This window comes from Oculina patagonica, chromosome 10 (genome assembly GCF_052425735.1).
Source record: "Oculina patagonica isolate OP01 chromosome 10, crgOcupat, whole genome shotgun sequence".
Lineage (NCBI taxonomy): Eukaryota > Metazoa > Cnidaria > Anthozoa > Scleractinia > Oculinidae > Oculina > Oculina patagonica.
The window spans coordinates 3992988-4007720 of record NC_135767.1 but is presented as its reverse complement, the minus strand read 5'-3'; the positions used below and the strand labels follow the sequence as shown (position 1 = coordinate 4007720).

Sequence of the window (14733 nt, the reverse complement as noted above, 5' to 3'; positions counted from 1 at the left end):
ACGATTACCGCGTTTCCGTCTGCTTTCTGTAACTGAATCGCTTCATTTTACGCGGAAGTTCGTGGGGGAAGAAAGGGAGTGGGGGGGGGGGGGGTAAGGTAGGGAAATTGGAAAATAATGATGTCGTAGTTGTCAATCGCCCCAACTCCTCCCCCTTCGCCTTTTTTTTTTATATAATATAAATGGGTAAAAATAGATAATAACATAAAAAAAAAAAAAAAATAAAAAAATAAAAAAAAAAAAAAATAATAAAAAAAATAATAAAAAATAATAAATAATTAGATTTAAAAATATTTACAGAAGTTATATTTACAATATCATCTGGATAACCTCCCCTTCTCCGTCATGGTTTCTCCCTGAGGTTAAGAGCTTTTACACAACGTAAATTGTAACGAGTTTAAGGAGGTGGGCCACCAAGTAGAAACAGATACCGTTTTTCAGTCAATATGTTGATTCATAGAGTGAGAGTGTTTCGGTCTCGTGTTGGGATCTGATTCCAGTTCCTAGCGTTATCAAGTGTTAGAGAGCGTTATCAAGTGTTAGGGAGCGTTATCAAGTGTTAGAGAGCATTATCAAGTGTTAGGGAGCGTTGTGTTAGAGAGCGTTATCAAGTGTTAGAGAGCGTTATCAAGTGTAAGGGAGCGTTATCAAGTGTTAGAGAGCGTTATCAAGTGTTAGGGAGCGTTATCAAGTGTTAGGGAGCGTTATCAAGTGTTAGAGAGCTTTATCAAGTGTAAGGGAGCGTTATCAAGTGTTAGGGAGCGTTATCAAGTGTTAGGGAGCGTTATCAGTGTTAGGGAGCGTTATCAGGTGTTAGAGAGTGTTATCAAGTGTTAGGGAGCGTTATCAAGTGTTAGGGAGCGTTATCAAGTGTTAGAGAGCTTTATCAAGTGTAAGGGAGCTTTATCAAGTGTTAGGGAGCGTTATCAAGTGTTAGGGAGCGTTATCAAGTGTTAGAGAGCGTTATCAAGTGTTAGAGAGCGTTATCAAGTGTTAGGGAGCGTTATCAAGTGTTAGAGAGCGTTATCAAGTGTTAGGGAGCGTTATCAAGTGTTAGAGAGCGTTATCAAGTGTTAGGGAGCGTTATCAAGTGTTAGAGAGCGTTATCAAGTGTTAGAGAGCGTTTTCAAGTGTTAGAGAGCGTTTTCAAGTGTTAGGGAGCGTTATCAAGTGTTAGAGAGCGTTATCAAGTGTTAGAGAGCGTTATCAAGTGTTAGGGAGCGTTATCAAGGGTTAGGGAGCGTTATCAAGTGTAAGAGAGTGTTATCAAGTGTTAGGGAGCATTATCAAGTGTTAGAGAGCGTTATCAAGTGTTAGGGAGCGTTATCAAGGGTTAGGGAGCGTTATCAAGTGTAAGAGAGTGTTATCAAGTGTTAGGGAGCATTATCAAGTGTTAGAGAGCGTTATCAAGTGTTAGAGAGCGTTATCAAGTGTTAGAGAGCGTTATCAAGTGTTAGGGAGCTTTATCAAGGGTTAGGGAGCGAGAGATCATGGTTCGCGCCTGATCGTGATCTTTGTATAAAATGTGTTCTGAAAGTAGGATACACTGTTGAGTCATAGGCTTCTTGAAGTTCGATCCTCAATCTATCATCGACTGGAAAAAACTAACTTTTTAATCTCTCGGCAGATCTTAGTACACTTTAAACCTTGGATCAACAATGGCTCAAGCAGACAGAGTTACACTCCATTGTTTACAATGCCGAACAGAGCTAGCTACGAGAGAGATCCTGATGTTAGCCACTGTACCTCCATCCCATTGCCACCTTGCTGTGAAGGAAGGGAAAGAAGAAGTGGCATATTTAAAGCTCTCCAAGGTTGAAAACACAAGAGGAGGGAAAAGCGCACACTATTGTCCTTACATAGTTCACTGCCGAGGATGCGGTTTACACATGGGTAACGTAACAAAACTAGCATCGAAAGAGCTGATTTGCTATAAAATAGATAACGTATACATTTTGCATAATCACAGAGAGATTAAAGCGAAAAAGCTGTCGAAAATAACTAAAAGGCTTGAGGAAGAGTGTGGTATTGAAGTTGTCAATGTGTCGCTGCAAGGTGACAACCTATGTCGGTCCTCTCGAGTTAGCGAGCCCATGATTTATTGCGATACAAGCGGGTTGAGCCATACCTCGCGGGAAATCGATTTTTTAACACGTCAGACCCCGCGGGACTACCAGCGCGAATTCTTCCTCGCTGCCATGCGCGGAAATACACTGGTGTACCTGCCCACAGGCTCAGGAAAGACACTGGTTGCGGTGATGGTGCTAAGCTGTATGAAGAAATTGAATCCAAATAAAATTGTGGTGTTTCTTGTTGATCGGGTGCCATTAGCGTATCAGCAGAGTAACTACATCAAGTCCCAGCTGCCGGATTTAAGGGTGGAAACATTGGTTGGTGAAATGGAGCCGTTTCAACAGAAGAATATCCATAAATCATTGGCTGATAACAAAGTGGATGTGCTCGTTTTAACACATCAGATTTTCCTCAATTTTCTAGCCGTGACGGAAAACCCACCCATCTGTCTGTCCGATGTTTCAGTTCTGGTTTTCGACGAGGCTCACCATTGCAGTGGTAACCACCAGTACATCCAGATCATGGCGTACTACAAAGACACACCAAACAAGTTTAAACCTGTTGTGCTAGGTCTGACAGCTTCGCCAGCCGGGGAGGTCACAGTTGAAAGAACCAGTTTGAAACTTGAAAAGCTACTCGAGAACCTTAGTTGTTCGATCGCTATGCCTGTCCTGACGTCTAAAGTGGTACTTGTCAACATTCCTGATACGTTATATGAAGTATCTGTTTGTCTGAACACCAGGCAGGTCATTCTCAAGCAATGTATTAAAGACCACATCGAGTATCTGAGAACCTCTCACCTCGACGATGCACCCGGATGTCAAGCACTTCAAGTGCTTCCTTTGCTCTCCCCAAATTTCAGAGGAGTGTTACGAAGGCTAATTGACAGGTGCCATAGCAACAAGAAACATATTAAGGCGCTGATTATTGGCGAACATGCCATGCACATGCTCAGTGTTGTTGACTTAAGTGAGGTTCTCGGATACGAGCATGCCATGCAATGTCTTAACGAATGTATATACCGCACCATTCAGGCTGTTTCCCCCAAAGAGAGCGCTCTAAAGAAATGGATTGGAAGTCAAGACACTTTTCAAGCTCTGAAAGACTTAGCTGACAGAGGGTTCGAGGACGAAACGCCCCTGTCCGACAGATACAACCTCCTTGTGAAGCACATACAGCAATTTCTTTCCCGCGCTCAAGACGATGAAACTTCCAGAGGTATCATCTTTGTCAGCATGCGCAAAACAGCCTACAAGCTATGCGAGCAAATCAAAGATATCCCGGATGTGAAGAAAATTTTGAATCCACAACCTTTTGTGGGCCATGGTCAGGGAAGTTACGATGGAATGGAATGGAGAGAAGAACAAGAAGTTTTGTTGAAGAAGTTTAGATCAGGAGTAACGAAGCTTCTCGTTTGCACCAGTGTGCTAGAGGAAGGACTGGATGTTCCAGAATGTAACCTGGTCGTCCGTTTTGAAGGCGCGGCTACCCTGCGCGCCCTTGTACAGACCCGCGGGCGCGCGTCCCGCAGACCCGATAGCACATTTGTCGTGATCTGCAATGAAAAGGAAGATGAACTTGCGAAAGATTTGCGTCTCAGAGAGCAGAACATGAATGTTGCTATTGGACAACTAATGGAGGACCCGACAACCCGATCGCAAGCTAAAGAGTTCGGGTGCGAAGTTAAAAAGCCAAGTTTCTTCTCCCCTGAAGAAGAAAACAGTCAAAACGCCCCGATCGAGCGGTACAGTCCCCGTGTGACTGTGTCGGTCCACCATCTGGCAGGCCTGGAACACCGCGTTATTGATTTCCTAAACAACAACTTCGATGTGTTGTCCTCGAAAACAAATCAGTCCCCATCAGTGACCACAGAAGCAAAAGAAAAGAAACCCACATCACAATATATGGCGTTTGAGCTGCAACCAGATGAAGAGAGTAGTGATAAGGAGTTCCGATCTCAGGAAGAGTTCATTGGTCACGTGACGGAAGTATGGTGCTCGCGTCTAACGAACGGTGATGAGGAACCACTTCCGGTTTGGCTCCAACCTTCTCTCCCCAAGAAACGTCGGAGACCAAGCGAGCCTTTTCATTGGCTAAAACCAAATTCCTTGTTTCTTGGAACGTTCGTTAATCGATGCCATTTTCAGTGCGAATGGCCCCTTGAGCCCATCCTAAAGAACGTTCAGATTAATTTCGATCACAGCCTCAAAATCCTTACAGTTCTTTTTTCCGTGCAAGGGGATTTGTACAAGGTTGAGCTCCGATACGACGAGCTGGAAGATTTTATTGTTGTGGATAGCGACGTTGACGGTGAAGTGAACAAAGTATTTCTCTCGGTAAGACACCCACCTCGGTTGTACCAAGAGGTCATTGACGATGATGTACTACAAGAACAAAATTTCCACGGTGATGATCAGCAAGAACAAGTTATCGACGATGATGTCCAGGAAGAGCAAGATGCCGACGATGGTTTTGGTGACTCGTTAGATGATCGGAGTGACTCGGAAAGTTCGGAAAACGAAGACTTTTCGACAGACGAAGAATACCCGGATGTGGTGAGGAATTTTCACGGACGTCCCTCACCAGGCTTCATTCTGGAAGAAACAGATTGGGAACGAGTGTCAGACATCGGGAATAGTGAGAACGCTTGGAGTCAATGCTTCACCTATTGTCTCGCGATATCGTCAAAGGAATCTTTCCAACTCAGGCGCTTGTTGACAACAATCGAGAGAAGATTCGACAAAAAGACATTTTATTGTCGCGTGAAGGAGAGCTATGGACGATTTCCAGATGTGAACATCCCCACCGGTTTGCCTTTTAACGTCAAGTATGCGGCACAGAGTGTCCTCAGCTTTCATCCTGTAATTCGAGGAAGAGCGCTTGGAACGTTTGGTGACCTTTTACAAAGCAAACCTCCTAGTGTGGTGACCGCTGCTTTGGAGAAGATAAAGAAAACGTTAGAACAAGACAAGTTCTGTGACCCTAATAACACTCTGCGAGCGCTACTAAACCAAAAAAATCCCTCGACTACCTCGATTCCAAACAGGCTGGTCCCAGGCCATTGTGCTCTGATCAAACGCGCGGTCATCACGCCAACGAGACTGCTGCTGTACCCACCGGAAGTGATGGTCAAAAATCGTGTGCTCCGACACTATGAAACCGACGACTTCCTGTGCGTCAGTATTCGTGACGAGGACCTGTCAAAACTATCAGCAGCAAGAGGCAGCATCGACCTTGTACTGGATGGCGTAAAGCGCGCATTGGATGAGGGACTGGGGATAGCTGGTCAGCAGTTTCACTTTTTGGGGTCCTCAAACAGCCAGCTTCGTAACCATAGTTGCTGGTTTGTCGGGCCCAGTTCTCAACCGGATGACATGCGTCGCTGGATGGGAGACTTCAGGAATATCAAGTGAGTTAGCGATGTCTCCTATTCTTAAAAAATTGATTATTAAAATAATCATTATTTTACACAATTTGTCGCAGGAGTGGATCTAGAAATATATGCACACAGATAGATAAACAGTGTTAAGGCCTGTCCAAATGGAAACGCAAGTAATCGGATGTTGAACGTTGACTTGCGTTTGGTGGCCAAACTGTCTGAAAAAAAAAACTTGCGCCGACTTACATGAAAATTAGATCCCGACCAAAGAAAATGCAAGTTATTGCAAGCGGACGCAAGTCATGACAAAAAGATGCAGTCTGTTTGCGACTCTGTGTGGCCGGGCCTTAAATAATTTAATAAGTGCTTCTGTTTATTTTCAAACGCTAGGTGTGTCGCCTCGTACATGGCTCGCATGGGTCAGTGTTTTTCCACCTCAATGGACGCCGTGGGCTTTGCAATCAGTGAAGGTACTTTTTATGACGAAGAAGACGATGTTAAAACAGATGACGAAGGATACTGCTTCTCTGATGGAGTAGGCAAAATGTCGCAAGGGCTGGCCGCAGAGGTTTGTGTATTTATTGACAAATAAACGAATTGTTTCATCATTGTTCGAGGAAAACGTCAGTTGACATTTTTAGCTTTTAATTCCCAAGAGTGCAAAACAGTCCCAGTCTCACTCTTAGTTTTCACAAACGACATTGGCTCCTTTAGACCTCTCGTTTGAAGACCAAGCGCGTTCACAAAAAATATTTTGACTGTTTTGAAACAGTCATTTTACTATTAATTCCCATAGTGCTCAGCATTTAATTTCTCCTAACCATTTCAATACATTGTCAAGCGGACATGTGATGAGAATAAGGAAAACCATCAACTTGGAGATATTGTCTTGATGTAACACCAAATTCTCAGAACTCATAATAAAAGGAATGTAAGATAATTAGTAAGGAGAGTTATGATTTCGATCGCGGAAAGTTTTGTTTACTTCTCCATTGCAGGTTGTGAAGAAAATCGCCAAGCCGTTCAAACCATCAGCATTCCAAATCCGATTCGCTGGCTACAAAGGTGTTCTTGCGCTGGATCCCAGTCTTCCAGGGAAACGGGCTGTCTTCCGCCCGAGCATGCGCAAATTTGAGAGCTTTCACCGCAGGCTCGAAGTACTGCAGACGTCTCGTCCCCAGGCCGTTTATCTAAACCACCAGGTGATCATGTTGCTCTCCAACCTGGGAGTCCCGGATGAGGTTTTTATCAAGCTGCAAAACGACATGTTAGACAGGCTCGCAGGTAAGCTTAGAAAACAAGCGAGCTCATAAAAAGTGCATTTACCTTTCCAAATCCGTTAGGTTTCCCTTCATTTCGTTTGGCAAGACGATCTACAAGATAGTTACATTTGTTCTGTTCTCCAGGCATGCTGGTAAATGAACATGATGCTATCCAGTTACTGGGAACTGGAGCCAAAATGGGCGTGTCCTACCACAGTTTATCGAGTGCAGGAATACCGCTAACAACAGAGCCGTTCTTTAAATCCCTCTTGGTCGCCATGTACAGAAATCACATACACGAGCTTCTCGCCCGAGCCCGCATTCTTCTACCACCAGCGGAAGCACGTTTGGTGATGGGTGTCATAGACGAGTCAGGTGTATTGAAACCAGGACAGGTACAACATCTGTTCTACCTTTTTTTGGAGGATTTTGTTGACAAATTGTGGTAGCAATACCTTTCTTAGTCTACGATTAGCGATTGCAATTAAACAAGCGATCGTCTGACTTTAATAAAAAACAGTCTGACTTTAAGAGTAGAAGCCATTCCGTCAGAGCTTTACGGGCTCAAAGTGCTGGCGTTAAACTTCAGTTTTTGTGAATGGGATGGTTTCCTGGATGGGATGCTATTCTATTGCAGGTTAAATCCCCGGTATTTTGTCCGCTTACAACAATTTGCTTGTAATTTGTGAAGAGATGCGCCTAACTTAGACCACTCAGGAACCAACGAAGCAAGCACTAGTTCACTGCATCACCCACTCCTAGGCAAGTAACACTTATCTAGTATCAGAGGAGCTAATTATCTAGCCTTGTGGACTCCCTGTAGCATTTAGCGCTTTTTTTTTGCGACGATCATAAGCACGCATTGTGTCCAGAGAACTCCTGCTTTACCTAATTCCAGACATTCCATTACATTACATTAGGTTTACGTGCAGTATTCTGCGGTATCAACACATGCGGACCGAGAGGAAGAGTTCAACAAGAACATCAAACTTGTACTCAGGGGACCCGTGGTAGTGACCAGGAATCCATGCCTACATCCGGGAGATGTTCGCCAGCTCGAGGCTGTAGACGTACCACAGCTCAGCCATCTTGTGGATTGCATTGTTTTCCCGCAGCAAGGTTCGCGGCCTCATACCAACGAGATGGCAGGTAAAAAATACATAACTTTTCAAGCTTGCTGTTCGTTATTTTCCAATTGTAACCATTCTTGCTCATTTTTAGTTTATTAATGAAATACAGTTCAATCCCGATAACTCGAACCTTCAAGGGAAATAAAAAAAGGGTCAAGATATCGGGAGTTCGAGTTATCGAGAGTAAATTTAGTAAGAAAACGACCTGGAGGGGAATCGGAAAAGGTAGGAGTCGAGTTACTGAGGGTTCGAATTATCGGGATTCAACTGTAAAAACAAATAAATTTTTTTTTTTTTTTTATATGGAGAGAAAAAAAAAAAAAAAAAAAAAAAATTTTTATAAAAATTTATTATATTTTTTTTATAAAAAATAATATATATTTTTTTCGCCCAAAAAATAATAATAAAAAAAAAAAAAAAAATATAAAAAAAAAAAAATAAAAAGCGTTTTTATATTTATATTTTTTTTAAAAAAAAAAAACCGCAGCGGATTAAAAAAATTTTTTTTTGCCGAGCGACAAACCGCTCTTTTAAAAAACAATTTTCTAGTGTTGGACTGAAAATTATTTATGATATTCAACAAACCACTGTGGAAATTTACAGCGGCATTTTCACAGAGTGGCTCGTCATCCACCGTTTTTCGATCGAATTGGAAATAAGAAGTGTTTTTTTTTTTTGTGGAGGAAACAAGGACGAGAACCAACAACAAACTCAACCCACATATGACGCCGGGTCCAGTACTCGAACCCGGGCCACACTGGTGGGAGGCAAGCGCTCTCACCACTGCGCCATCCCTGCTCCTATCTCTCTGGTGTTTTAATACCTTAGTAAATTATTTTCTGGAGGTTTCCATAAATTTTTCACATAGCAAGGTTGAATTCATTAATCACTGTATTTTTAATTGTAGGCGGCGACTTGGATGGCGATCTGTACTTTGTCTGCTGGAACGAAAGCCTGTTACCAAGGAAACCAAATTTCCCGCCAATGGACTATCCGACACTTCCAAAAAAGGAGCAGGATGAACCAATCACAGCAGCTGACATGACCAAGTTTGTGGTTGATTACATCCGGTCTGACCAGTTAGGAGTGATTGACAACGCGCACAAGGCCCTGGCTGACGTGGAAAAGGGCGGGGTGGAATCTAAGATCTGTCTTTATTTAGCAGATCTTCACTCCCTGGCCGTTGACGCGCCAAAGACGGGCAAGTGGCCCAAGATGCCGAAAATGCCACCGTTAAAAAGTACCCTGATTTTATGATGAAGTCTGACAGGCCCAGCTATCCATCTGACAAGCTGTTAGGAAAGCTTTATCGCCGTTGTCGGAAGTTCAAAGACACAGCATCAGAGAGGCATAGCCAGAAAATGCGAGTCGATAAATCATTTCTGTTGCCAGGTCATGACGAGTACATCGAAGAAGCTAGACAGTTGTACCAACGGTACCGTGACAGGATGGAAGCATTGATGAGTGTGTACGGCATTGAAACTGAAGCCGAAGTCTTCCCCGGTTGCTTTCTAAAGCTTCGAAATCGCTTGCGCAAGGAGAAAACCCAGATCGCAGAAATCGTTGGCGAACTGGTGTTCGCGATACGTTCGGAACTCCGTCGTGAATTCTTTCGAGAGTTCGGAGATGATGGGCAGTGGCTATTGCACAGTGCGCATATCTCAAACAAGATGCTCCTAAAGGCGTCGGCCTGGTACACAGTAGCTTACACGTATGCGCATGAGCACGCAGGCGACTCGGACCCAGTCCACGGAAAGAGATTGCTTGCCTTTCCTTGGTTTATCAATGACGTCATGCTCGCCATTAAAGAGCGCAAAGAAGCACCAGTTTCGGCCCAGGCCTTAGATGTTAGCGCAACCGTGGGTCAGAGTCTTGCCAGACTTTTTATTGAAGAAAAAACGTGGTTACTCGAAGAGTTCAAAACACGAGTGAGAATAAAGAACGCGATTTGTAGACATCTGAAGTCCGTCCAACCAAACCACTCGATCACTATGATTGGGTCTTCGGCTACATGTCTGTTTCACCAGAAATCAGACCTGGATCTATGCGTTGTACCACAGAAAGCCCACACAATAAAGTCGCGTGGGGTTCCTGTGGCTGCACCGGAAGAGAACGATACTACAGTCGAAGATCAAGCAAAGACTCTTGAGGCGCTGATACCTCACTTGAAGGAAGAAAAGCGATCAGGAAGGAGGAGGAGTTGGAGGAGGAGAAGACCGAAACGAGAACAACTTCTTCTACAAAGTTCGTCTGGTCAATAAAAAGCAATTTCCGGTAAGCAAGAATCTTCTCATAGTTCCACTTAAATACTAGAACCTTATCATAAAACATAGTATGACACCCCCTCCCTTCTACCTGGCGTGCCTGCTGTCGTCTAATAAAATGTGGAAAGTAAAAAGGCCTTCGAGATATGTTTGTGTCCACTGTGAACGAGCCAATCGGATGGGCGAAGAAATCATTTCTTTTAGATGAGCCCCCAAACGGTGAAACCACCCATTCATATTGTGTAGGGGTCTAGGGAAGATAATAGATGGCTGGTCTCTCATTCCAGTCCCGAAATCTCTTATCCCCCTCTCACCACAATTTGTTCAATTTCATTGTTTTTTAGGTCCTTGCTTGTAAGCGGCCCACGGAGAAGTTGAAAGCTATCAGCAATTGTACTTCTACACTTACTTGTGATTTGAGTTCCTCCCCAGACAGTCTATCAGTGGCCATATTGCTGTCCAGTTACATGAAGTCCTATCCGCAACTGTTGCTGGTGCTCCGTGCTGTTCACCGATGGTGTTGCGTGACAGGACTGTCACGCAACGCGGCTGGCGCTGGAAACATTTCTAACATGCTGGCTGCCCTACTTCTTACACAGTGCATGCGCAAGGGTCACATTCAAAATTTTAACGAAGAGCACATTGCCACCAAGAAGAAACAGCTCCTACAAGGCGTTGCAACGGGCGGCGGTCAGTACACAGAATGGGAACATATTATTCGCTATCTTGAAGAAGCTTTCAGTGATGAGAACTTTAACGACCCACACCTCCCCCAAGTGGAGTTGAACACCACCCAGCTTGGTGCAGTCTTCATGTCTTTCTTTCAAACGCACAACTCGTCTTTTGAAATAGAGCTCCCAGACTCCCTAGCGCGTATTCTACGCGTGCGAAAACTTGCAGAGCTGCTGGACAAAGAGCATCAACTACTGGTGAAAGAACATATGCAACGCGCCCATCAGCTGTTGGCATTGTATGGAGATGTGCAGATCATGCTGGCCATAAGCGGCTCCGAAGATTACGACGTGATTTTCCTTTCTCCTCTCCTTACATCTTTCTTAGCAGGCGTCGAGAAAAGCAAGGCTCAAGAAATTGCGAGGAAGACTGGGGCGACGAGCATTGTCATTCGTCCCAGTTTCCCACGATCTCGCACTTCAGCCATTCTTGAGGTGAAAGGAAGTGAGCCCGCCATCCGCGCAGTGGAGAGAGAGCTGGGCAAAATGACTACACAGGCATCACGTGACAGGGTGTCGCTCATGAGTGGCTGCTTTGTGGAAGACGCCAGTCTGCTGTTGTTTGAAGGAAGTCGGAATCAACATGATCACGTGACGCTGACGCCATATGACGGGCCATGTCACCAGACACACGATAACATTGCGCGCCATCTCGCTTTGTTAGAAGAAGGTCGGAGGGCTTTCCGGGGCTTTACCAGTAGCGAATATGCATTTCGTCGTTTCACAGAGAAGTTCTTTCAACAGCTGCGGCTACTAGAGAGAGATTTCGATTCTCAGTTGCATGGCTGTTACGAATTCGCCGTACACTTTGGCAGAATCTACATGTTTGGCGTGCCGCACTGTTTGCTAGAAGATAGCGAGTCCATCACCATTGCAATGCTCAGAGCCAATAAGCGCAAACCGGGTGTCCCTCAGTCAAACCGCCGGGCTCCTAATCAGGTTGCATTCGTCAACCCGGAGACAGAACGCGCCCGTCGAAGAAGACGGCGACCAAAACGCGCTGTTAGTGCCGAAGAAAACAAAAAGAAGCGAATTCGAGCGAAACCATCCAGAAGTTCGTTCTACACTGTTGTGCACTCACCAGACAGAGTGGAGGAATTTCTTCATGAATGCGGATTCCAGTCTGACACAAATCCCACGGAAAAATTCTCGGTGGATATTTGCAATGAAGATGTGGAATTTTACGTCCGTTTCGACAAAAGGCTTAATTTTGTCGAGATTAAGTTTCCGAATCTCCGTTGGTGCATGGTAGATATCAAGAGACCCTGGCAACAGCGCCTGGATTATGACGTCAGACAAGATGGCCGCTATGCAGATGATGACGTCATACTGGATGGGGGAGAGACGGACATACGATTCCTGTTACAGTCCCGGTATGCTCTGGGGCCGAGCGACATCCGGGATTCAAAATACGGGAAGTATCAGCGCATACTGGTACCCAGTAATGACGGGCGGTCTTTTACAGTCCAGGCAGAGCTGTGGAAAGATGTGAGACTTATTCGCTTCAGTAAGCTTAGAAAGTTCTCGCGCGCTTCTCCTCCAAGTGGTTTTTTGCCTGGTTTGACAGTGTACCTTGACGAGGTGACCGAGTACTCCAGACCAACAGCAGACGTGGCTAAATTCGGGAGGGTAGTCACTCGATGGGAGGTGTCGCTGGAGGCAGCGCTACCAACAGATGACCAGCAAAGAAACACATTTAAATTACCAGCTAAGGAGACCATGAAAAAGTTTCTACATGAAGTCTGGGAATTCGCGTTTAGATTGTCCTCGTTCGTGTCGTTGACCGAGAATCAGCCTAGAACCCGGGCCTCCCGTTTTCGCTAACTCATGACGTCAAGAGTACTGGCGTTTGACGTCACATGAAGACAGAATTACACGTACCACACACGCTAAAGAAAGGACGCGTTTAAGTCAAGACTCACAATCAACCTAACTGACGTGGTGCATTGCTGTTGGAACTTAAGACCCTCCTTGTACCCAGCGTTCCCTTCCCGCTTATCGATTTGGCGCGAAATTTCGTGACGTCACCGAATGACACCTTACGTGGACCTCGCGCTGGCCCGAGCGAGGAGGAGAACGCCTAGGGACTAGGCTGCCTTCATTGAAATCACGGAGGAAATGCTCGTGCACTTGCTGGGTGCACAGGCTAACCAGTTTTTTGGGAGCGAAGCAATAGTAGCAACGAGGGGAATGGGGAGATTTGCCCGAATGGCGCCTATCCCAATTCTACACGCGGCAACAAGCGGAATAGCGAAGCTGGAATGCTTAGTGTACTATGTATCGACCTGTATTTGTATCATCAGTTATATTGGGCGATTGACAGGCCTTTTTAACAAATTTAAAGATTGCTTTTATGTGTTAGGAGGGAATCTCTCTGTCACAATTACTCGGTTCAAAAACTTTTTTGTTCGTTAAAAACTGAACAGGCGTTAAACAAATTTTCCTTTCTTACCATAAGCAAAATGCTTGCCGTATCCAGTTTTTCCCTTTTGAAATAATTAACTTGCAGCACGCCTGAAACCTTTATTTTTTCATCTGGAGTGTCCTAAAACAGGAACACATTTGTCCTGTTAGATGCCTGAAGTAAGACGTGCGCGAAATCATATCCAGGAAAAGTTTATAGTCCGGCGGCTTAGCTCCTAATTGTGCGATTTTTGATACAAGCACCAAACTTTGTGGGATTACAAGCATTCGCATACTAATCAATTCTTGATATAGTGCCAACGCCAATTTCCTATTTTCAGCTAGTAAACAGCAATGAAATTTTCAGCCGAGAGGCCCCTCCCCCACGAAGTACTTCTTCTTGTGCTTTTATACACCTTTTACTTTAGATTTTTATTCATAAATACAGATATGAATGCTTTAAATTAGGCTTACAATTGTTATTTTTTACCATCTGTTTGATACCAATAATTTACTAGGAAATTATTGCATGGGAAAAGATTTTTCGTTCCCCGCCCTCTGCTCCCTCGCGTCTTTCGTTTTGCACTAGCGTCCAGGTCTCTCGCGATCGGCGAACCGTTCGCTAACAGAAGAAAATAGGAAAGTATAGGGCTGTGAACAGTCTAAATTACAGCATTTCATTCTAAATTTTGTACGTGCGACTTGGTATCACTACCTGACATAATAGTATTTGTCTATAAACCAGGACAAACAAATATTTCACGAAATTTCATCGATTTTAATAAATTACAGTTTCCATGGAAACCGGTGTTTTTCGTGTTTGGCACTATATCTGAAAAAACTTCTGTTGGTGACCACTTTCATTGTGCCAAGTTTCATGCTTGTATCAAAAAGTGCACAATTCAACTAAAATTTCGAGCTAAGCCGCCAGACTATTAGTCAGTCTCTCAAGAAAGGGCTGGTTACACAAAATTTATTAGTTGTATTCGGAAATTTTTAAAACGTAACGCTACGAGGACTGCTGCGACCAATAAACATGCTTACACAGCACGTTATGATTCCAAAAATTGAGACATGATAACTGAGTTTAGTGTTAGTGTGGACAGTCATAGAAGAAAACTTTTATTTGAAAGTTTGTTTGAAAGCTGTGCAATGCATTACAAACAAGTATAACTAACTTTTAATCGTTTATGTTTACTGGGAAATCAAAAAAAAATCGTCGTCTGAGACAGAATAAACATGACAATTAGACAGATTGCATAAATCATGCTCTCCAAGAAAGAAAACTTCTTGATTATCAATAAAAAGAATATTACTAAGCTCACCAAGGCTGTCTACCCAGAATACTATTAAATCATATCATTCATGATGTATGGTTTCCACAGGGTCAACGTTTCTTCAATTTGGTGTACACTAAAAAGATCAATGTCACTGTTAGAATGATTTTAAGAACGTCAAACCATACCCAGCCCACAGGACCCCCAGCTATAT

The 14733-nt window shown here is 44.1% G+C and overlaps 1 protein-coding gene across 1 annotated transcript; it reads left to right on the top strand.

Annotated features, from left to right (window-relative positions):
• The first annotated feature begins 551 nt into the window (after window positions 1-551).
• LOC144628272 (uncharacterized) lies at window positions 552-12808 on the top strand. The gene is given in 10 exon segments (XM_078486343.1): window positions 552-591; window positions 1486-5482; window positions 5843-6020; window positions 6451-6736; window positions 6859-7109; window positions 7635-7863; window positions 8752-9069; window positions 9072-10020; window positions 10022-10118; window positions 10453-12808. Coding segments are annotated over 9 exon segments (8343 nt in total). The 5' UTR covers window positions 552-591; window positions 1486-1658; the 3' UTR covers window positions 12664-12808.
• The last annotated feature ends 1925 nt before the right edge of the window (window positions 12809-14733 follow it).